The following is a 25,616-nucleotide window of genomic DNA, read 5'->3' on the forward strand; positions in this document are numbered from 1 at the left end:
TTTAAATAAAAATAAATACTGACATTTACTCAGTACCAGAATAAGAGCCGCAGAATAGACTAAAATAGAGTTTTATGAATCGCTATAATGCTGGGTAATCTGAGATAAAATCTGGCGCCGTAACATGAGGATTCATGACCTGCCGTTTTACGGTATAGGTTGACAGACCCATAAACGATCTTAAGCCCGAAAGTAAGGCGTCGGCTCCGCCCCCTGGACAGGTTAATAAGCTGTAACGTAATTACCTAAGACCTTCATAGAATTCTCCTTAATATACCTGGTCCTGGCTGTATTATTTCGAGGAGCATAGGTTTTTAAAGTAATAAAATATATATTTATGAATCACCATAATATTGGGCGATTTAAGATAAAATCCGGCGCCGTAACTTCAGGTATTATGACGTGCCGTTTCACGGTATAGGTTTATAGACCGTGAAACGATCTTGAAAGCGACAGTAAGGCGCTGACTCCTCACCCTGGATAGGTTGAGGTCAGGACAGCTTAATGAACTGTACAGTAATTACCTAAGACCTTCATAGAATTTACCCTAGTATACCTGGCCCTTACTGGCCCTACCCCCTGCTGCACCCCCCCCCCCCTCCCAAGGCGCAGTTTTGCACATGCGCCCCTGTGCTCAGCACTTACAAATATTGGTCAAGAGCATACCTGAATTCAGTCTCTGTTGAGAACCCGTAAATTGGACATTCTTAACTCTAGACTATACATCTATATCTAATAACGCTTCTTTTTCTTTTCAGATTTATTCTATATTTGCTAAATATTTCTTCATTTATTTAAATAAACATGGATTTGAAAGCTTGCTGGGTCGTCGTCGTGAAGATGAACAACGTTGTCGAGGTCAAAAGAAGTTTAACCGCCAAAAGGAAGGTTGATTTAAACGGAGCAGAATCAGACTTGGAACCACCAAGGAAGAGGCTCCGACTTTCGATAGTCTTAGCTCGTGACTCCAACAAGACGTGGAGGATAGTCCAGAAGGCTCAACGAGAAGAATATCACAACGGCCGTTTAAACGACTGCAGCTGGACAGAGGATTCTTCGTCAACTGACTCATCGTCAACTTCATCTTCGGACAGCGACACATCAACTTCCAGCATCAAAGAGGAAGTTCTAGAAGTTCGGTATGGAGTGAAAGTGAAGAAAAACCAGCCTGACATCGACCAAGCGGAAAAACCAAACGTTTACCTGGACAAATCGACCATGAAGAGATCCGCTGCTATGGACAAACGCACTAAGTTAGCGTCTAAGTGTGATTTCAAGAATGGTTCGGATATTATTAACGTTCTATTTAGTCGCAGCAGTTCTAGCTATCAGAGGGCTAGCTCGGTTCAATCGACGAGCGGGTACAGCTCAAAGTCCGGCTCAGCTCCTCAATAAGCCGAATAGTTTTAATTTTTTTTTTGTTGTACTTTTAGATGTGATTCTGTATACCTATAATTGTGTAGTCTTAGATATAGTTGTGTAAGTTTATTATTTTTTTAATTATTTGTTGTGCTATTTAAGGATTTTTAATAAAAAAATGTATATTGTAAAAATTAAACATTTTTGTTATTATTAATTATTACTTTTCTTCAGTTCTCTAGTTCTCAGTTAAAAATAAAAAATTTCTAATCCCTCAACAAAGTTTTCTCGGAAAACCGCACAGCTCTCCAAAAATAACCGTAAGCCCAATCGTAAAATCCTCACCCCAATACAGTACCGGCTATTCAACCACGATAATCCGCTTCTTCTTTACACTAGAAATTCCATACGCTAGGCTATATTTCTATATCTAATACACTTCTCTTTCTTTTCAGGTCTATTCACGGCTATATCACGGCAATATGAGAAGCATACCTGAATTCAGTCTCTGTTGAGAATCCGTAAGTTGCACATTTGTAACGCTGGCTATTCTAATAACTCTTCTTTTTCCTTTCAGATTTATTCAATATTTGCTGAATATTTCTTCATTTATTTAAATAAACATGGATTTGAAAGCTTGCTGGGTCGTCGTCGAGAAGATGAACAACGTTGCCGAGGCCAAAAGAAATTTGACCGCCAAAAAAAGGGTTTATGCAAACAGAGCCGACAAAGAATTGGAGCCTCCAAATAAGAAGCCCCGACTTTCCATAGTCTGGGCTCGTAACACCAACCATACATGGAGGGTAGTTAAGAAGCCTCAGCAAGATGAGGATGTAAACGACTGTTCGGACGACTCCAGCTGGAAAACTTCACCTTCGAGCAGCTATACACCAACTTTCAGCATCGTAGAGGAAGTTCTAAAAATTAGATGTGATGGATTGGACAATGAGGGAAAACAAGCCTGTCATCGGTCAAGCCCTAGTCGAGTCTGCGATGAAGAGGCCCGCAAACATGTACCCACGAATGAAGCAGGCTTCTAAGTTAGAAATTAAGAATACCTCGGATATTCTGAAATTTCTCTTCAGATCCAGCGAGGATGAATCGTCGGATACAGCTCAAAGTCAGGGTGAGCTCTCAATAGGTCGAATAGTTTTAAGTATTTTTTTAGTTTAAATATTGTGTATATTATTGTGTAATCTTAGATATACTTGTGTGAATTTATTATTTTTCTAATTATTTTTTGTACTGCTTAAGAATTTTTTAATAAAAATAAATATTTATATATATATATATATATATATATATATATATATATATATATATATATAAATATTTATTTTTTATTTATATATATATATATATATATATATATATATATATAATAAATCTACGATGAAGAGGCCCGCAACCATGAACCCACGCACAAAGCTGGCTTCTATGTTAGAAATTAAGAATACCTCGGATATTCTGAAATTTCTCTTCAGATCCAGCGAGGATGAATCGTCCAGCGGATACAGCTCAAAGTCAGGGTGAGCTCTCAATAGGTCGAATAGTTTTAAGTATTTTTTTAGTTTAAATATTATTGTGTATATTATTGTGTAATCTTAGATATACTTGTGTGAATTTATTATTTTTCTAATTATTTTTTGTACTGTTTAAGAATTTTTTAATAAAAATAAATATTTATATATTTATATAATAAATCTACGATGAAGAGGCCCGCAACCATGAACCCACGCACAAAGCTGGCTTCTACGTTTGAAATTAAGAATACCTCGGATATTCTTAACTTTCTATTTGGACCCATCGGTTCTTGCTACCAGAGGGATAGCTCGATGGAATCGCCGAGCGGGTACTGCTCGAAGTCCAGGTCAGCTCCGAAATTACTCTCGGAGCGGGAGCTCCTGCGCTTAATATTGCGCAGAGAGCAAGTGCCTTGCCCGGACCGCGCATGGCCTTATAAAGGTGACGGAAGAGAGCAGATTCGAGCCGCCGAAAAAACTATCACATTCATACACTCACATTCACACCTTTTTACAAAATACACTCACACTACGCGCAGGCCAATCGCGGCTGGTTCGCGCCGCCACCGCCCTCCGCGTTACATATACAGATATAGTATGTGCGCGCCGCTCAGCCGTAGTTCTCGCTGCTGCTGATGCTGGCTAGTGGCGCTGCTAGTAGATCAGCTGTGACCGGAGCATCGACGGGTAGAGTGGGGGAGCGGAACAAACGCGAATATCGTTTTAACATAAAGGAGTATGTCTTTAGATGTTTTATAATACATTAATTGTACGCTTCGGAGCTCGTACGGGGTGTATAAACGGGTAAAATTTTCTCTCGAAAAATGTCTATTGTACTTCGTTTATGTCCATCATTAAAATTTCCTCAAGGAACGTGAAAAAAATCCCGTGCTAAAAATAATCTCTATAGACTAACCACTCACTCCGAAAATTCGAATTTTCACTCTCCAAGATTTAAAGTGCAGAGACATTCGTATACATCGATTTTTGGCTGCTCGTGAATTTTATTGCCCAACAGATCACCGGCGCAGATTTGAATTTGCATATGAAAAAAATATTACTCGAGAGAGGCGAGGGAGGAAAAAATGCAGTCCGATGAATTTAACAGTGTCTGCGTCCTATAAATACAAGCCGAAATAATTAAATGTGTATGCGCACACGGGACTATTCAAAACTATAATCAATCAACATTACGCCCGAATTCAACGCAGTCGCACCTTTTTGGCAGCGATCGCTATCCGAAATCACAAATTAATTGCGATACTAATACACCGACAATAGCGGGACGAGCTAACGACGCCGCAATAACTACACTACAACTGCACTCCTTTCGCGTAATTACCTCGATTCTCACGCGCGTCTCTCGCGCGAATTCATTATGCGTCTCGCGGCGGCGTTGAATATTCGATTGTTAATTAACGCTCGAACGTTAAGTGCCTCCCGCTACTCTCAACACTCTGAATTTTGAAATTTCCGGCAAAACAGGCTCGGGCGCCTGTTTCGGCAAATCGCTCGCAGCTTATGCAAATACCGCTGTAGGGTTAGGCTACCGCCCCTGATGATTAATAAAAAGATGATTCTGTAAGGTGATATGCTTTTACGTCAATGTGGCGGGCAATTCGATTAGCCAAAGTTTACGCTCGTTGTGTAAGGCGGATTTAAATCGGGTTTGGAAATTTTAAGTTTAGGGCGTGACCTCGATGGCTGTGACGTACTAGAAATAAACTACTATGTACGAGGGTGTAGGATACACATCAGGGCTGAATGATGTCGGGCTGCGGTAAACAAACTTGCTTCGAGCTTTCGCTGATAGTGAAAACGACGCCGCATCGTCAGGCGCGCTTGGCTTTTCTAAAAAGCGGTCTACGCGTTTGGTTTCGCCGGAAAATTTTACGTTCATATTTGCAATAAATAATACCGGGCGGGGTAACTAAGCTGATAATATCGAGCCAGAGCGCGTAATCGGATTATAATTTATTGGGTTATAATATATTTCGGCGCGCGAAATTTTTCGCATCAAGCTGCATTGTACTATCGCGCAATTACGCTCCAGCGCGTTACACTCGTCGAATTAAAATCCCGCAGTAGCCTCTGAAAGGGACGTTAATTAACGTCTTTGAGCTCGTTTTATTTGCATTACTTCGCTCCGCATCTCTTTACAACGCTGATTATTACAACGTTGATTATTCAGCGAAAAATAAGATTCTTCGTCTGACCCGATTCCGGGTAATACCACTGCGCTCGACAATAACGGCCCATTTCAAATCCCGCGACATCGCAAAAAAAACTTTCTATCCGCGCGAACGCGCAATTAGAAAAACTCGATGGTTTTAAAAGCTCTGCATGTTAAAGTAGGAGCTAAGGATATATGACGAGGAGGCGTATAAAAATACATGGAGAGCGGGAAAATCTCGTAAGCACTGCTTCGCGCGTAGGGATAATAACCGAGAGGAATGTTCGCTCTTTTTCTCCACAGGTACAGCGGCCAAAAGAAACAAGCTTCAGAAGCTGGGATATTAATTCTCCGTTGTAGTTGCGGAGTTACCGCTTCCACGCTAATGAAAATTTCGTCTCTCCAGAAGGGCTTGTTAATACCAGCCCAAAAACAGAGTCAAACTACATAACGCGTTGTTGTACTTAGGGTCGCGCGTCTCCCCCCGCACGACGAATAAAGAATGTCCTTGGACTTGGCAAACGTACAGGAGCGAGTCAGCCGCTACCGGGTAGATTTAGGAGTCGAGCTGTACAATGGAGAGCACGTTCCACACTCGGTGTGCGCATGCACGACGCTGACTCTCTTTCTCCCTCTCTACTGGCTCGAATTTATCAGCCTCGACCCCGAGCTCGTAAAATTCGCTTAATAGAAAAACAAACGTATGTGCGGTGCCGGCTTCGGCAAATTTTTTTTCCCTCTCCCCTAGATTTTCGGTCGAATGAACAGAAGACGTGTACGGCTATGATACGTGGAAAATTAGCCGGTGCGTCTAGCGATTGATATTTCAAAGCTTATATTATACAGTATATATACGAAGCCTCATTCGTATGCAAATGCAGGGCACTTAAGTCGCGCAATGGTTCTTAATTTAAACTTTCCCGCGCATAGTCTCACTGCCTTGAATAATGAAGTTCGCCGAAGGTAATCACTCGCAACTCCTCCCCAACTCGATTCCGGAGCGATATATCAGTTTATAACTTTCAGCCAAAGCTGAAAAATAAATCCGAAATTCACGCGAGTTGCTCTCGAACAACGAGCTTAATTTATGCGGCTGCTCTTTCGCGTATGTGTGTGTATACGCGATGCGATAAAAAGTACTCCTCGCAACGAATTCAGCTCGCGCTGCCGTAACTAATCGTTTAATTCAAATTTCAATATATCCTCTCGTGCACGCAGTATATACGACGTGCAGAGCTCGTTTCTGCGCTTTCGTTCGCGCGCGATAAACAGGCCGTAAACAGCTCGTTAAACGAGGCTCTGCTCTGCAGGAATTCGCCGACAGATCGCAAAGTAACCCCCTCGACGACTCTGTGCTTAGTTTCGAGAAACGGGAAGTGCATACAAGAAAGCTTCGCGTATAAGAGAGCCTTGGCACGCGGTAGTTTCTGCCGGAAATAATTGAATTTTCGGATGTTCGCGCGGGTAATTTTATGCCGCGGTTCCCGGGAATTCGTTTTCGCTTGATTTTACCCCGATGGCGCCTCTTTATTGCGGCAGAGGCTGAGTAACGATAGCTTGCGCGAATTTAGTGAATTGAAAAAATTGCAATAAGCGCTCATATTCGCGCGCGCGGGCAAAAATAAAATTCCACTTCGGTCGAAAAGTCCCAACGATATTTTTCGAAAATGCTCTTTGGTACAGTAATTAAAACCGAAAAAGAAAAACTCTCGAAAAGCTCGTATCCAACGTCAATCCGCTCAGTTCGCGGTCCGGCAATCCTTTTGATCAAACGAACCGCCGCGCGAGCATTCATCCCTCAAAAAGCCGCGACGATACGCTCGTCATTGATGATATAGTGACGTACACAACAGTCGTATATGCGCGCGTGCTAATTTTCAGCTAATTAATTAATTAAACCTTCGCGCGCTTAATTATTCGGCCCATGTCGCGCGCGGCCATTGTGTGTCTCGAGAGGACAATGCGAGCTGCACACACGAGGATCGCGCTTTTACATTTCATTTTTATCCAGCGGCTCGAGCCTTGTTGTTATACGGGGCTCGATGCGGAGGAATTTAATTTTCCACGGCTGTCCACGGCTGCATTCGAGATAGATAATTTTAATAATGCACTGCACGGCCGGTTAAACCCGACGTCGTCTGGAAAGACTTGATGAAACGACAACGCGAGCCCGCGGGAGTGTGGTTAATCGACTGCACTTAACGAATGAAAATTTTATTCTGTTATATAACCGGGCTACCGCTTAATGAATTAAGCTTTCGGTTTGACGCGCGCTCTGACACTGGAATTTGATAAACGCCGCCGTCGCCTACGTTTGTACCTAAGGTACACTACGAATTAATTTAATTTGATGATATATCAGTTACGTGGACGTTAGTTCTAATGCTACACAGCTGTACACAAGTGGCTTCGTTATATGCTACTAGAAAGCTTAAGCATATGGATGGCGCACGCACTAGCCAAAGCAGCTACTAATCACTGGAGTGGCGCGTGTGGCAAACCCTCGAGGCGTTTTCAACGAAGCAGCTCTTATTACAAGCTTTCGCATGATACGCGTCTCAAAAACATCGACTAATTAGTCTCCCGGTTTTACTCGCGTCCTCTCGTGCTGTGTCGCAAGCTCGTCTCTATGAAATCCTTTAATTACGAGCGGGACGTGCATACACTCGTATACCGGTATTTTCAGGTCGTAGTGTGTACAATGAGGAGAACGAGCTGGGCACTCAAGCAAATTTGCGCGCGAAAGCCTTTGTCCATTGCGACAACACCTTATAGCGAGAATTTCCGTTTGGTATTGTAATGCTGGCACTGACGGTCGGAACGACAGCTACGTGCGGCGACTATGACGAATGGAGTCCTAATTCAATTGCGTTCGGCCTGTGCGGAAGACTAATATACGGAGATCGACTGCGACAGGCTGTGTTATGCTGTAAAGCTCGACTTTTCAATTTCACACCCTCATGCCGCTCGTAATACCCTAATGAGTTTCGTAAATGCTTGGAAAATTGGCAGTAAAGATGAAAGGCTTGGGATGCAATTGGTAGCTGCTCGTCCTCTGGCGGGTAATTTTATTTACCCCGTTTGTGTACAGAGACTTTGATGGCTCTCGCGTAAAATGTCGAAGGTGCTTTACCGAGGCGACGAAACCTCTTCCAGTGCCCGACGGTAATGAAATAATTGCCTAAGTTAATATGCTTTCCAAGGTAGATGTTTTAACGATTTCGTTAATATCGAGTAGCCGAGAAACTAACTCTCGCGAAGCCTGTAATACAACGACAGGGTCTACCACGACGAATCGCTATCTCACGCGGACGTCGATAAGCGCAATTAAAAGCGGCGACATACTTCTCCGAACTTCGCAACAAGATTCATCCATTAACCTCGCAATTGATCGATGGAGCGCGTGTATGAACCCGCAGCTGTATCATCCATCTCTAAAAACCAAGCACCGAAAAAAAATCACTTCGACGACCTCCATACAATATAATCCACGCAGCTGTGCAAAAACGCAAGGCGAACCCAAAACGCAATCGAGCAAATCGTCGCGACGACGCTATATACTCGTTCGCACTCGCTGCCAGGAATCCACTGGGAATTGGGTCAACGCGCTGTCAGGGACGCCGTAGCCGCTGGCGATGCGTAGCCGATGTTTATTACCATTACTACTACCTCTGCCGCTGCAGGTATATAGAGAGATCGTGATTTCACGAGACGGTCCAGCTTCTGTTCATGCGTCGAGGTAGGAGATTAAGCACGAGATGCGTACCATCTTCGAATATATTCGATCGAGAGATCCTCCGGTTTTGTTTTTGAAAGACCGAGGGGATTCGCGCAGGTTTATCGAAAAAGGAATTTGCTCGTATAAGGACGAGAGAAGAGGCTGACTTATTGTGCAGGGAATCTGCTGAGAGAGGGAATGTCAGGAGCTTTGGTAAGTCCTCTTTTGAGCGGGAATTTCGAATTGTAATTTTGTTAGAGACGTTGCGAGCTTTTTCGACGTGGAAGTGTATAACAGCTCTCTATGATGGAATGTTTGACTCGACGTTGCGCAGAGAAAGATTCAATTTAATGCGCGTTTCCTCTGGCTGGAAAAATAATTAAACATCAAGCGCAGCTTCCTCTTTAGAGAAACTATAGCATGTAGACGTACAGCAAGCTTATATCTCGACGGTGCACGGAAGAAAGATTGCGGCTCAAGATGACGGCACCATATCGCGGCGATTTCGCGCGAAAACCCATTCGAAAGTGGATCTATAAGCTCGCGTTCTTTAATGACCGTCGCGGCTGTCGCGAAAAAAGAAAAACAACAGCTGCGCGTAAAAAAAAGTTCTCAAAGTGCACAGTGGAAAACGTGGCGGAGACGATGCTGCAGCGAAGTATATACTTGTTTTTCGGTGTCGTGCGGAATAAAGGCGACGCGCGCACGCGGCTTATCGCGTTCTCTCCAGACTCTCTCGAGCTCCTATATACATTGTTTCGCAATTATACCCCTCGTTAACTCGGCCGGAATTATCTCGCCCGGAGTAGAGAAGACGAGGAGAAAAGGCATCGTGACTCATCGTCCGGGACGTAATATTCTCTCTTCTTGCCTTTGAGCTGCTGGACTTTGAGAAACGCTGTTGAATTTTTTGCCCGATTATAATACGTCATATGATAATTCGCGACATGTGATTTCACTCGGCGTGTAATCCGGGTGATTAGGTGAGAGCGTAAAGGGGCGTGGTTATCTCGGGGTCGAAAGAATTATCCCAGCGTATGCGAGAGGATCAGCTGCGCAGAGTCAGGAGGATCAACTTTTGACGACAAACGTTCAAGTACCTGGGATGTGTCACGGTTGGTGAGGGGTTGAGTCTCTGGTATTAACATCGCTCATATGGGACTGAGTATAATTTAATTTAAAAACCGCGATGTTGTTTTCTCTAAATCGCGAGTCAGACCCCTGTAAATTTGACAGGGAAACAAACTGGCTAATCAAGAGATACGCTCGACAGCCAATCAAGCTTAACCTGCATCGCGCGCTCGCAATTTTCAAAATTGTTTCAATATTCCAGCCCACGACTCATCTGGCCCATTAACGAATAACCCATCGATAATATCGAACTCTGTCCGCTCTCGACATTCTCGCGCGATAAAAGCTGGCAAAAGAAGTAATTTTATCGCTAGCTCCCGAGTTATCAACTATTTTCATAAAAATTCATCGACACGAGCCTCCAGAATCTAAGTTCTCTTGTAGTTTTTTCGCGGAATGTCTGATATTAATCGCGCGCGCGCGTCTGATAATGTAGCTGAGCATCGACATTTTGTAATAAAAATAACAACCCGATCTTCCCCGTTCTATATTAACAACATTTGTATAGGGAGGCTTTCAGCTTCTAAGGCTCAGGAAAATTATTTTTCTTCGTTATTTTCCCTGCAGCCGTAGCCGCCTCTGCTTATCTTTTTACAGCCTTCGAAACTTTTGCCCTCTCTATGCATATTAGCTTGTGCGTCTTTCGCTGCTCGCCTGGCGCCTTAATTAACTTCCTTAAATAGCTCTCTTTCTCTCGTTTATTTTAATTCCCGTACTACCCACGTCTATTTATCATCGCTGAAAGGACGACGCTCGAGCGTTCATTTCATATAAAAATTCCTGCGCGAAATTTTTCAATCAAAAGCTAGCTTTTCGCGCAAGTCATTTAAGCTCGTCGAAAAGGGCGATAACGAAGCCTCTTGCTATTCTGGCCTCGCACCTATAACCCGGCCACCTAAATATAGTCCCAGCGTGTGCACTAGTGCGATATGTATAACGAAGAGAATATAAGACTTACCGAGAAACCCGAAGAGCAGCAGCGGCGCGAGAACTTGTTGCGGTTGCCTGGCCAGCAGCAGCATCGTCCTCGTGCCTTCCTCAGGCGCATTTATGTGCCCCTGCGCTGCTCATCGGTCTCGACCACTCGATGAGCCCAGCATTTGGCCTTTCGCGTCGATCTGTTTTTCCTCCTACTGTGGATCATACGTGTTTTTTTTTTTTTTCAAACTGTACAAACTTTTATTTTTCTTAAAAGCTCGTTCGCGCGCCTGAACGTTTCGAAAAAAAAGCTCGCGCGTGAGCGGGAATTTTTCAGTCGTGGATTAAAGCGTAAACACAAATAGACGGAGCAGGAAAGAATAACACGGAAGGAATGAAGCGAGCATCGACAAGTTGGAAAAGAATTGCACAAGTGCTTGCGCGCGCGCTCTTTTTTCTCATTCAAACTGCCTCAAAGAGTCGGGAAGAGTAAGCTCGGTGCAAGCGAAAAAGTTTGGAAATTAAAAACTGCGAGAACAATCCGCAGTGTGCGCGCGCAAAGGAACAATATAATAATAATAATAACAATGATGAACGTAAGAAAATTCTGACCTACATTTCCGCAAGCTTCTCGTTAATTAGACCGAGCAATAGTGGACTTAACGATGAGGGACGAAAAAAACTGCAACAATATAACAGCAGCACACTGCGCCGAAAAAAAAGTCGAGGCCGCGTAATCCAGGAAGAAGATCATACACGACACGAGCGTCGGTGCAGCGCGCGAAAAGGAAGAGACGAAAGCGTGCGCTCGCGAACAAATAGCCGGAGCGAAAAATGGGCAGATAAAAACGAAACACATAGGGTGCTGCGGAAACGCTAACAGATAGGGGAGAGCCGAGCATACGCGCGCTTCGCTGGAGAATAGTAATTCAGACCGTTTTACGACGAGAACAACGTGTTCCCGGAGTTATTTCGGCGCGCGCGCGCTGCAGTGTGCGCGGAGCTTTTTTTAGAGGAAGAGAAGCGTAGAAATTTTTGATGGGACAGAGCGGTTTTTTCTAAGGGGCAAAAGGAATGAATTAGTTTTCGTTATACGCGCTCGAGAGAGTTATCGAATTGAGTGGAAGCGAAGACCGGCAGGAGTAAAGCGGATTTATTATGTGAAGTGTTCGCAATATATCTCGAAAATACTCGGATGTATGCGTTTTTTTTTTCTTTTTCGAATAATAAAAGCAGAAAAATATCATATAATATAAAGTCAAAAAGTTGCGAAGCATTTTAACGAGCTGTATTTCTATCTCTGCGAAGCTTCGTTTGCACGCTTCCATTTTATTAAAAAAATAAATAAATCGCATGATACCAACAAAAACAAGCACGCGCGTTATTCAAAAATACTCGGCGACGACAGCCATCCAGCAATTCATCTCCGTACTTACCTTTCAACGACAACAATGACAACCGACAGAAGTACAACAACAACAGCCTCGCACTTTTCCAGTGGCACAGCTCGCTATTTGATAATTATTCGTTGTAAAGCGGCGCACTCGACGTTCTTCTATTATTCAGCGTATCACCGGCGCAGTGTGCGCCTATGTCCACGCATGCTATATGCATTCAAGAGGCGCGCTCGGCGATATTCCTTTGTGCTTGCGGGCTGCGCTGCGGAACAAAAAAAAGAGAGGAGAGAAAGAGATTAGTGAACTTGGGAAAAATGTATTTTTAAAATCAGGCCAGACGGAAGTGACACTTTTTCGAGCGCGCGAGAGGAAAGTATATTCAAGAGGGAGAGGATATCGGGGTCAAGGTGCGTTTCTTGTAGCGTGGACTTTTTGAAGAGATCGGAGCTTTGAGGTTCATTGAGACGTTCAAATTTCTTATTAGCAACTGCGAGAACTCTGCTTTGTCGCGAGGATTCCTTTCTCTCAGTGACGAGGGCACACAGAAAAATTTTTTATCTTAAATTCACGACGGGAGGCTCCTCGCGAAAATCTTTCTCGTGTGCTTGATGAAAAATTCCGCAGAAATTGTATAATTATTAAAGCCACTCTGCCTCGCGAAATTAGAAAAATCCTGGCGCGAATCGTTCGAAAGGCAGCTCCTACACGCGCTTAAAAAGTCACACCTATATCCGAGAATTCCTCGACACGTATACGTATATATCGCCATCGAAGCTCCATTCCGTGCAGCTCTGATATCGAGCGAGCGAGCAGAGCTTCGAATTCCCTTTGTACAGCGGTCAGCTTTTTTCCGCGCTCTGCGCGCGACGCAGCGCATTTTTCCTCGCTGGAAGAATTCATTGCCGCGCCGCAGCCGAGAGAAAACATATACACGTCGACGTTGCGGTCGAGAAGCGCATTCTTACTTTTACAGAGCTGCTCTTTTTCTGCGAGGTGAATAGGGGGGTTCTTTGCTTGTCGATTCTTGCGAGAGGGGTGTGGGTGTATACGCTCGACTGAGCGGTCGAACCCTGATGGCGACGTTGATATTCAGTTGGTGCATTGGATTTTATTTTTGACTTCTTATTGGTTTCGCGCGGGTATATGGGCTTTGGAAAATTTTTAAATCGAAGCTCGCTATTAAAAAGGCTCCTCGATGAGGGTGCTTATTGGATGAGAAAATAAAATTGAATCGTCGACGGGCTTTCAGGGATGATTGACGTTTTAATAAGTTTTGCATTTCAAACTGAAGCTCATTCACGCCGTTATGAAATACTCCAGTTGGGCGATAACTTTTTTACAAAGTGAATGATGATTCTAAAAAAAATTGACACGCATCCGACTGAGTAATCAGGCAGTGTAGTAGCCTCGACTTCTAGAATAAATATAGAAAAGTATAGCCCACGCGAAAGAATACACATATCTCGCGGATATTTGAATTCCCGCCACGAGCTTGCGTTGACGCCGCCAGATTGTGTCTCTCGACCGGCTGAGTTCGCTCGGAGAAGCATAAATCTCGCGAGAGACTGAGGGAATATCGTATAGAGTGTCACCGAAGAGCCGAGTGGAGATATTTCACGCTGGAAGATAGGCACGCGTCCGGCACGACTGAGATATGGAAGCACGTGCAGCGTCGTCTCCCTTCTCGCTGCAAGCTCGCATGTGTGTACACGGGAAAACGAGTATTAAAGAACAGCCTGATACGCTGCGCGCGGCCGAATGGACCAACGGAGCTGTTTGATTTTTGAAGCGGGAATTTCTTTTTTTTTCCCGTGTTTGGTATTCATAACTTGTTGAATGGCGAAATTATATTCCAACTTTTAGGATTATTTTTTTATTTTAAAGTATTGTTTCACCTGTACACCCAAAAATAGTACACAGTGGCGGTAGGTAATAAAGCAGTTTTGGACTGGTCGCTCTCCCACTAAGTGAACTCTGTAGTATTCAGCTAGCGAAGATAGTTGGCGCATGGGCACTTTTTCATTTCCCATATTGCTATTAGCCACGCGGACTCTATACATATAGCAGGGTGTCAGTTTTGTCAAATCTGTCTTGTTTAAATCCTACTGTTTGAGACGCTTATGCTGTAACTGCTTTTGTAGCTCTTCCGAATCTTCGCCAAATTAGTCTTTAAATTTCTTCAACATCCGTGCGTGCAAGCTTTTTTGAATGAAGCAAAAGATAGTTTAATATAAAACTATCTTTGCGGAAAAATCGCAAAAGGAAATAGGAAACGACGAACTGTGCACAAAAAAAGATAAAGCGCACAAGAGTTGATATACCTGGTACGCGGAAAGCTAGAGTTTTATTGAAAAAAAAAGAATTGAGGATTTTCGAGTCTTTTCATGCGTATACCGTGTGAACAGAAAAAAATGAAAAGCACACTTCATACGACACAAAATAGCTAATTCAATAAGGCGCCTACAGAGAAAAGTAGACAAGAATGTAAATTTATATGTTTAATCTGAGAAAAAGCGATTGCCTTTATAACTCGGATTCTAAAAGGAAGTAAAATTGCATCAGGCACGCTCGGACAGGGGCTGGCAAAAAAACTAGAAAAACTCGTTAACTTTTCTAAGTCTTCGGGGATTCGGTATGAATTTCATTCGGAAATATAAAACTCGATGAAATATGAGCGTGGCGCAATAAAAATTTCTCGCGCGCGCTTTGAATTTTGTTGCTTCGCTTATTTTTATTCCGAATCGTCGTCCGAAATTTTATTCCCTCGAAAAGTCGCCGAAACGATATAATGGAGAGGAGAAGGTATAATTTATGAACGAAGAGATAAATTTAATTTACGAAGCTCCGGGGGGCGCAGCAAAGGCTCTCCCGCGCGTTTTTTGCCATGAACCTAATAAAGCTCAATGCGTTTTTCAGCGAGCAAGTGTAATACCCGATGGGAAATCACGCGCGAATATAAAAGCTCTGATATCGAGTGAATAGAAAACTGCATAATTAAAGGGTACGAGAATATTGCGAGTTATATAATGATGATCTCTTCGGAGCGTTAGCGCAGCTCCGTGTTAATTTAATTTACGATAGACACGCCAGGTATTCAATCTGGAAAAACGCTCTCGTTGGTAGGAGAATAATGAAAACTCGCTATTTATTCTGGCGTCACGCCGGACCTCGCGCTGCAGGTAGAATTGAAGCCGTCGCTCAACAAAAGCCAGGAAAGGCGAAAATAGAGTCCCAGACGTGAAATTAAAACGAACGAAGAGCAGCGAAAAAGACCAAGTTGTCTTTTTCAAAGATTATCCAGCGCGACAGGCGGAGCTGCAATAAAATTCGTCCTGAAAAAGGCGACGCGTGTGCAGGTCAGAAAAAAACGTCGAAATAAAGCTCTACGACGTTATAGTACAGGCTGAGCCGGAAGAAACAATTAAGCTACAAGCCGAGGAAAATAATGGAAAGCGATGGCGGATCAATGCGCTGTGTAACAGACGACGTCGACCAAGTCGATGGAAAAAAGATACAACGGCACTTTGCTATACTACGCGGCGTTTCAGAGGAATGATTTGTCTGCCGGGAGTCTGCGTATATACGCAGACGATTCAAAATTGCCGCCGCGCGCAAAGACGACTACTGATGTCTCTGAATATGTGACGTAAGTGAAATTCGTATGCTACCCTGACATTTCATTCACGTTGCACATAAAAGGAGAATTCCAGATACAAGATTCGTATAGCCGAAACGGTGTAACCTCTCGAACCAATCAATCTCCGCGAATTGCTGAAATACTTGGCCCATCAAAAACTCGATTCGGCAGCACAATCAATATTCCAGCAATTTCGAAGACCCCGTCTCACCGCGTGAAAAACCATGTGCACATCGGAGAGATAGAACGAGAGACACTACGGGCATTTGGCGGCGAGCGAAAAGTGGCACCCGAGCTAAATTGAAAATCGATAAAGCCTTCTTAACAGGAGTTATCGCGGTATCCTGCTACAATACTCGGCCTTTCGTGTACCTCGACAAGCCGTAGTACACAGCGTCCTTTTGCTCCATTGTCAGAACAGGACAAAGGCGTCTTTTGCTGAGCTGAGAGCGTCGGCAAATTTCGCAACAATCGCCGTTTCCAGAGTGACGGGCTTTTTCCTGAAGATGTTTGAATTTTCGAGCAAGCATTATTAAATTTTCGCATAATAAAGCAGAAAGTTGTAAATTTTCAGAATGATTTCGAAAGTTTCGTTTCAACTATTGATGCGTTAGTGAAAACTTGCAGCACGAGAGTTAAATGAGGTACAAATAAGCATGACCACAGATGCGATAGCGGATTTAGGGAGGCAGGAACTCTGAGTATACTTCAGCGTTAACTTCTTCCTTCCTCTGTGAAGAGATTGGTTAAATATTAAAAATAAAGTTATTTATTAACAATAAAGAAAGCTAAATTCAAAGAGTTGTACGTATTGGCTATTTATTTATAGAAAATCTTAGAAAATTAATATACACTATAGCCACCACAACTTGAGATACAAAATAGAAAACTTAATCCACCCCAGTGCAACTCCTCGACCAAACTGCTTTTTCCTCCGACGTTTATCCAGAATTTTTTCCTTTCTCCAACCTGATTCTCCGCACTGGCCCATCTTTAGGCCCATTCCAGTGCCCTCTATATCCGTCATCAACCTATAACATCGCTCTATTCTGCTTTAACTTCCGCCCCTTTCAGATTTCTATTGGTATAACTTATTTTATGCTTAAATAAAATAATTATTTATAAACTTGTTAAACATTCTAAGATAATATAATTTCTTAATAGATTTTTGTTCTACCTTTTTTGTGATTTTAAACATTGTCTCAATTATTTTTGCACAATATTGAACTTTGAATCGTTTTCATGCTTTATTCTAATTATTTTCATTGAAAATTATTATTATACTTAACTAACTATTAAATTACTAGTACCTAACTAATTTTCTATTCCTCACTATTTATCTAATAGCAGCCTAATGTTTATCAACAATCCATAGTTTCATTGAATCTAATTTCCCGTTCTATTTATTATAAATATTGTATTATGAAATCTTACATCTGCTTCGCATAGCTTTGAATTCTGCGACGCAAAAATCAGAAACATGAGGCGCCCGATTGTCGCCGCGCTACCTGGTTTGGAACAAACACGATCATAAAACGATTTAGATTTCCCAGGAAATTCGTCTGGAATTCCTTTCGACTAGGTGCACCCCCGCCCCCACCCCCCACTCTTGTTAATGAAATGCACCCTTGCGCCACCTAGACTTAACTCGCGTAACCTATCCACAGCTGCTCTAGCATATACAAATAGCGTAGTGCGAACCTTTTCAGTCAGTATTGATCAGAAATCAGTCAAAGATACATTAGCGTAAAAAATGGCAGCTCCAGGCGTCGTTTTGGCACGCAGATCACGAAACCAGCGGATGTTAAAGAAATTCAGGGAATACTTCGGCGAAGATTCTGAAGACGACTCGCCATATCTTCTGCAATGCAAGAAAAAGGAGCAGAAGAAGCGGATGTTAAAGAAATTCAGGGAATACTTCGGCGAAGATTCTGAAGACGACTCGCCATATCTTCTGCAACGCAAGAAAAAGGAGCAAAAGAAACGGATGTTAAAGAAATTCAGGGAATACTTCGGCGAAGATTCTGAAGAGGATACAAAATATCTACGAATCGATGCTCCCAGGATAAAGCAACGTAAGAAGAAGAAGCAGCAAGCGAGTTTAAAAATTCAGTCCAGACCAAGACTTATTTTAAATAAACCCGTAAAAGCACCCAGTATATGCACCGATGTCAATACGAAATCATGAGCACACGGCAAAAAATCTCGTTTTATGTAAATTTATGTATATACTTTTAAATATATTTTTTTATCGTATAATCAATATTTAGTTATAATATATACTCTCAACATGTACATTATTTATCGACGCTAATACATATTTTATTGTGGACAATGTATTTAGTTTTAATTGTTATATAAATAAAAAATCAAAACCTTAATATCTGTGTTATGCATAAATATCCTTCACCCCATGTACCTACCTATCAGCGAACAATTAGATAGATAACTTTGTTACTTTGAAATACCTATATAGCAAATATCTCGCTTGCTAAATTTTTAATTCCCACTTTGAAGCATCGTCATTTTTCATCAAAAGCACGCAATCTGCATGCTTTAACTTCCGCCTCTTTCAGATTTCTATTGGTATAACTTATTTTATGCTTAAATAAAATAATTATTTATAAACTTGTTAAACATTCTAAGATAATATAATTTCTTAATAGATTTTTGTTCTACCTTTTTTGTGATTTTAAACATTGTCTCAATTATTTTTGCACAATATTGAACTTTGAATCGTTTTCATGCTTTATTCTAATTATTTTCATTGAAAATTATTATTATACTTAACTAACTATTAAATTACTAGTACCTAACTAATTTTCTATTCCTCACTATTTATCTAATAGCCGCCTAATGTTTATCAACAATCCATACAAATATATTTTTTATCGTTTTATTGAATCTAATTTCCCGTTCTATTTATTATAAATATTGTATTATGAAATCTTGCATCTGCTTCGCATAGCTTTGTATTCTGCGACGCAAAACTCAGAAACATGAGGCGCCCGATTGTCGCCGCGCTACCTGGTTTGGAACAAACACGATCATAAAACGATTTAGATTTCCCAGGAAATTCGTCTGGAATTCCTTTCGACTAGGTGCACCCCCGCCCCCCACCCCCCAATCTTGTTAATGAAATGCACCCTTGCGCCACCTAGACTTAACTCGCGTAACCTATCCACAGCTGCTCTAGCATATACAAATAGCGTAGTGCGAACCTTTTCAGTCAGTATTGATCAGAAATCAGTCAAAGATACATTAGCGTAAAAAATGGCAGCTCCAGACGTAGTTTTGGCACGCAGATCACGAAACCAGCGGATGTTAAAGAAATTCAGGGAATACTTCGGCGAAGATTCTGAAGACGACTCGCCATATCTTCTGCAACGCAAGAAAAAGGAGCAGAAGAAGCGGATGTTAAAGAAATTCAGGGAATACTTCGGCGAAGATTCTGAAGACGACTCGACATATCTTCTGCAACGCCAGAAGAAGGAGCAGAAGAAGCGAGTGTTAAAGAAATTCAGGGAGTACTTCGGCGAAGATTCCGAAGAGGATACAAAATATCTACGAATCGATGCTCCCAGGATAAAGCAACGTAAGAAGAAGAAGCAGCAAGCGAGTTTAAAAATTCAGTCCAGACCAAGACTTATTTTAAATAATCCCGTAAAAGCACCCAGTATAGGCACCGATGTCAATACGAAATCATGAGCACACGGCAAAAAAATCTCGTTTTATGTAAATTTATGTATATACTTTTAAATATATTTTTTTATCGTATAATCAATATTTAGTTATAATATATACTCTCAACATGTACATTATTTATCGACGCTAATACATATTTTATTGTGGACAATGTATTTAGTTTTAATTGTTATATAAATAAAAAATCAAAACCTTAATATCTGTGTTATGCATAAATATCCTTCACCCCATGTACCTACATATCAGCGAACAATTAGATAGATAAGTTTGTTACTTTGAAATACCTATATAGCAAACATCTCGCTTGCTAAATTTTTAATTCCCACTTTCAAGCATCGTCATTTTTCATCAAAAGCACGCAATCTGCATGCTTTAACTTCCGCCTCTTTCAGATTTCTATTGGTATAACTTATTTTATGTTTATTATTTATAAACTTGTTAAACATTCTAATATAATATAATTTCTTAATAGATTTTTGTTCTACCTTTTTTGTGATTTTAAATATTGTCTCAATTATTTTTGCACAATATTGAACTTTGAATCGTTTTCATGCTTTATTCTAATTATTTTCATTGAAAATTATTATTATACTTAACTAACTATTAAATTATTAGTACCTAACTAATTTTCTATTCCTCACTATTTATCTAATAGCAGCCTAATGTTTATCAACAATCCATAGTTTTATTGAATCTAATTTCCCGTTCTATTTATTATAAATATTGTATTATGAAATCTTACATCTGCTTCGCATAGCTTTGTATTCTGCGACGCAAAACTCAGAAACATGAGGCGCCCGATTGTCGCCGCGCTACCTGGTTTGGAACAAACACGATCATAAAACGATTTAGATTTCCCAGGAAATTCGTCTGGAATTCCTTTCGACTAGGTGCACCCCCGCCCCCACCCCCCACTCTTGTTAATGAACTGCACCCTTGCGCCACCTAGACTTAACTCGCGTAACCTATCCACAGCTGCTCTAGCATATACAAATAGCGTAGTGCGAACCTTTTCAGTCAGTATTGATCAGAAATCAGTCAAAGATACATTAGCGTACAAAATGGCAGCTCCAGACGTAGTTTTGGCACGCAGATCACGAAACCAGCGGATGTTAAAGAAATTCAGGGAATACTTCGGCGAAGATTCTGAAGACGACTCGCCATATCTTCTGCAACGCCAGAAGAAGGAGCAGAAGAAGCGGATGTTAAAGAAATTCAGGGAATACTTCGGCGAAGATTCCGAAGAGGATACAAAATATCTACGAATCGATGCTCCCAGGATAAAGCAACGTAAGAAGAAGAAGCAGCAAGCGAGTTTAAAAATTCAGTCCAGACCAAGACTTATTTTAAATAAACCCGTAAAAGCACCCAGTATATGCACCGATGTCAATACGAAATCATGAGCACACGGCAAAAAATCTCATTTTATGTAAATTTATGTATATACTTTTAAATATATTTTTTTATCGTATAATCAATATTTAGTTATAATATACACTCTCAACATGTACATTATTTATCGACGCTAATACATATTTTATTGTGGACAATGTATTTAGTTTTAATTGTTATATAAATAAAAAATCAAAACCTTAATATCTGTGTTATGCATAAATATCCTTCACCCCATGTACCTACCTATCAGCGAACAATTAGATAGATAAGTTTGTTACTTTGAAATACCTATATAGCAAACATCTCGCTTGCTAAATTTTTAATTCCCACTTTGAAGCATCGTCATTTGTCATCAAAAGCACGCAATCTGCATGCTTTAACTTCCGCCTCTTTCAGATTTCTATTGGTATAACTTATTTTATGTTTATTATTTATAAACTTGTTAAACATTCTAAGATAATATAATTTCTTAATAGATTTTTTTTCTACCTTTTTTGTGATTTTAAACATTGTCTCAATTATTTATGCACAATATTGAACTTTGAATCGTTTTCATGCTTTATTCTAATTATTTTCATTGAAAATTATTATTATACTTAACTAACTATTAAATTACTAGTACCTAACTAATTTTCTATTCCTCACTATTTATCTAATAGCAGCCTAATGTTTATCAACAATCCATAGTTTCATTGAATCTAATTTCCCGTTCTATTTATTATAAATATTGTATTATGAAATCTTGCATCTGCTTCGCATAGCTTTGTATTCTGCGACGCAAAACTCAGAAACATGAGGCGCCCGATTGTCGCCGCGCTACCTGGTTTGGAACAAACACGATCATAAAACGATTTAGATTTCCCAGGAAATTCGTCTGGAATTCCTTTCGACTAGGTGCACCCCCGCCCCCCACCCCCCAATCTTGTTAATGAAATGCACCCTTGCGCCACCTAGACTTAACTCGCGTAACCTATCCACAGCTGCTCTAGCATATACAAATAGCGTAGTGCGAACTTTTTCAGTCAGTATTGATCAGAAATCAGTCAGATACATTAGCGTAAAAAATGGCAGCTCCAGACGTAGTTTTGGCACGCAGATCACGAAACCAGCGGATGTTAAAGAAATTCAGGGAATTCTTCGGCGAAGATTCTGAAGACGACTCGACATATCTTCTGCAACGCAAGAAAAAGAAGCAGAAGAAGCGGATGTTAAAGAAATTCAGGGAATACTTCGGCGAAGATTCTGAAGACGACTCGCCATATCTTCTGCAACGCCAGAAGAAGGAGCAGAAGAAGCGAGTGTTAAAGAAATTCAGGGAGTACTTCGGCGAAGATTCCGAAGAGGATACAAAATATCTACGAATCGATGCTCCCAGGATAAAGCAACGTAAGAAGAAGAAGCAGCAAGCGAGTTTAAAAATTCAGTCCAGACCAAGACTTATTTTAAATAATCCCGTAAAAGCACCCAGTATAGGCACCGATGTCAATACGAAATCATGAGCACACGGCAAAAAAATCTCGTTTTATGTAAATTTATGTATATACTTTTAAATATATTTTTTTATCGTATAATCAATATTTAGTTATAATATATACTCTCAACATGTACATTATTTATCGACGCTAATACATATTTTATTGTGGACAATGTATTTAGTTTTAATTGTTATATAAATAAAAAATCAAAACCTTAATATCTGTGTTATGCATAAATATCCTTCACCCCATGTACCTACCTATCAGCGAACAATTAGATAGATAAGTTTGTTACTTTGATATATCTATATAGCAAATATCCCGCCAAAACATTATCTGACTGCCGCATGGGTCATTGCTGAATTTTTAAATCCCACTCAAGCATCGTTAGTTTTCATCAAAAGCACGCAATCGAGCACCGCGTCGGGATTTTTAAATATTAATATCGAATCGTATCATCATACGCATTTTAACGACATTTACTTGTCTCGTTTGTTTGAATAATATGGAATTTTCCATCACGCCTTTCATGACGTGCCTTATATTATTTATACAGGAAAGCTGTAAAATTATTACATCAGCTGGATTCGTTATTCGTTAATTAAACTGCCTTTTCGTACAAACTTCAAAAAAAATGTTAATTACTAAAGTACATCGCAAACACATCCTCATTCGAATACGCTATATACTTATAGACATGCGTATTACGTAAATAAAAGACGTTGCCTGTACATTCGTCGAAACTTTAATTGAAAAATCGAATTCTCTTCACATCTATTTGCAAAATGCTACACTCAACTGATTGCGATACTGCAGCACAAAGAATCACATATCGACCATCCAAAACTTTTCCCTCTTGCGACCGAAAAATTATTAGATTTTCGAGTCTCGTGCAAGTTTATGCGACTTTTCTGCTTTTCCGATCGTAAAGTAAATGAGCGCAATAAAGAGTATTCCCTTGTAAAAGGCATTACATACTGCCTGCACGAGAAGAAAAAGACAATTCAGCCGGACTAAATGTAACAAGGCAAAGAAAAATTCGACAAAAAAAACGAGCAAAACTTTTTTACTACAGTATAACGCTCGGGCAAATAATTCGAGCTAGCTGGCTCTTTCTTGATTAACGCGGAACTCCCTTTCTCTCCAACTGCAGCAGTTCCCGCGAGATCATTACTCTTTCGTAATTTCTAAATTAAATAAAGGTTTTTAATGCTGAAAGTGCGCGCAGTCGACCCTTTGTGCGATCAAATGAGCCTCACACACACACACACACACACACGCACACACGCTGATGGTCAATCGATCTTTAATGGAACCGTAGCTGCACCGCTTGTATGTTTAAATTTCTCGCTTGAAAATTTTGATTGGATTCTCAGAGCTTTGAGGGTCGACTTTTGTTTTATTCCTATGTAATACAGGATATACATCGGCTGCGGCATATATTTTCCACGAACTAAAGGCACGTTTTCAGTTGAATTTTCGGGCTAACAGAGGTTGCTTTCCCGATAATCTTTGTGTTCTTGTTTTTCCAGCGCATTAATAATCGCGTAATGGTCTGAAAAACTAAACAGTGCGCTGCGCGCGGAAATTGCAAACGCGCTGCGGTACGTTCCAAGGTATATAATCGCGTCAATCGCCATTCATGTCTCATTTTGCAAAGACGATGCGGCGGCGGGGATGGGAAACTCGCCTCGATTTCGTTCGCATCTTGCATTGTATGAAAATTGAATGAAAATATGTCTTCGGAAAATGTACCTTCGATTCGATTTCTGCCGTGCAGAAAGTAATATAAGGATGCGGAATAAGAAGCTAGACGATAAGAGAAGAACTTTATTATAAAAATTGACTGGATGACGTGTAAAACTTTGCCGAGCGAATAACGCGAATCCCGCTGATAAAAGTTTACTATGTCGCAACCTTTTATCTCGACTCTTTTAAAACTCAAATCGCAAGTTTCTCTCTCAACGAGTTCGCATGAAGTTGAAGCTAATCAAAATCGTCCGTCTGCGATCGCTAAATTAAAAGAAAATAATCTTTTTAATCCAAAAAAAATCGACTATCTCAAAAAGTACCTTCAATCCTCTACTTCGAAGAGAAGCTCGAAAATTCCCGAGCTTCTAGTCTCGGACCTCCCGCTAATTCCTCACTCCGATCGAACGGGTGAAAAACCCCCATAGCTCGAAGGCAATCTAAAAAAATTATGCTTCGTCCCTCCTGCCTTATTCTCGAGAGTGGCATTACTTCGCCTTTCCGAAATGCCCGGCACGTCCTGCACGCGCGAAAAAGCCAAGCCCTGAGCTGCAGCCGAAGCGTGTATAGATGTATAAAACGGCAAAAAGAAAATCCTGCACACAAAAGCGAGAAAAAAACTCGAGAGGGAAAAAGTATCGTCCAGTTCTATACAGAGCCCGAAAGCGCTCGGATCGAAACAAAGCCATCCTTGAGAGGTCAGCGGCAAAACCAGCAGTCGATGGAAAGAAAATGCTGCGCAGCGCGAATCATCGCCTGGGGGATCGCCGCACAGTGACACAAACGTTGCGGCGACTCTATACCGTAATATAACGAGAGTTTCGAAAAGATCTTGCCAAGTGGCTGCGCCCTTCTCAATTTCGATCCTTTGACTCGTCTCAGCACGAGGGTTAATGCTCCGAAAGGGTGATTGCTCGAGGAGACGGTATATAGGTTTGATGAAAAAGTTCGCCAAAGAAAGAAGCAACTTTTAATGACAGGAGATGCTGCAATTTTTACTTGGAAGATGAGGGAAAGAACTTTCACGTTGGTACAGGAGTTTTCTGAATAATCAATGGAAAGTAATCGCAAGCGCAGTGGCGAACTCGTGTTAAAAGAGTTAGTCGAACATCGAGGGCCCTATTGAGGGAGTAGTGTGAATATACGGCTTATTGATGGAAGGGCTTGACGCGAGCACTGTTTCCCACGGATTTGCGGAAATATAAACATGAGCAGTCATTCAGCCACACTCTGGTTCGAAAACTCGTTGAATGTGCTGTATATGCACTTGCTGCAGTTGGAATAGAGTATGCGAAAATTATTGAAATACCGAATAAGTAATTGTCTCTAGATAATCAATTATAGCGACTCTGGTGCAATATAAACGTCTAACCCGGAATGCCTTGAAAATTTGCTTTAGTTATTTGTTACATACTTCGCAGATATAATTAAATGTG

General features: G+C 41.1%; 1 protein-coding gene across 2 annotated transcripts in view; it reads right to left on the reverse strand.

Annotated features, from left to right (window-relative positions):
• The window catches only part of LOC100679780, a 61,734-nt gene that overhangs the window by 32,743 nt on the left and 3,375 nt on the right, over positions 1 to 25,616 (reverse strand). The window contains exons 2-3 of one of the 2 annotated variants that reach the window (XM_008206646.4): positions 12,259 to 12,481; positions 10,863 to 11,037 (exon numbers count right to left, since the gene is read on the reverse strand). In XM_008206646.4, the coding sequence (XP_008204868.2) occupies positions 10,863 to 10,926 (64 nt within the window). In that variant the 5' untranslated portion in view covers positions 10,927 to 11,037; positions 12,259 to 12,481. The remainder of the gene's footprint in view (positions 1 to 10,862; positions 11,038 to 12,258; positions 12,482 to 25,616) is intronic. The other variant, XM_016982425.2, reaches the window with a different exon arrangement.

This window comes from Nasonia vitripennis, chromosome 2 (assembly GCF_009193385.2).
Source record: "Nasonia vitripennis strain AsymCx chromosome 2, Nvit_psr_1.1, whole genome shotgun sequence".
In the NCBI taxonomy this organism is placed as follows: Eukaryota; Metazoa; Arthropoda; class Insecta; order Hymenoptera; family Pteromalidae; genus Nasonia; species Nasonia vitripennis.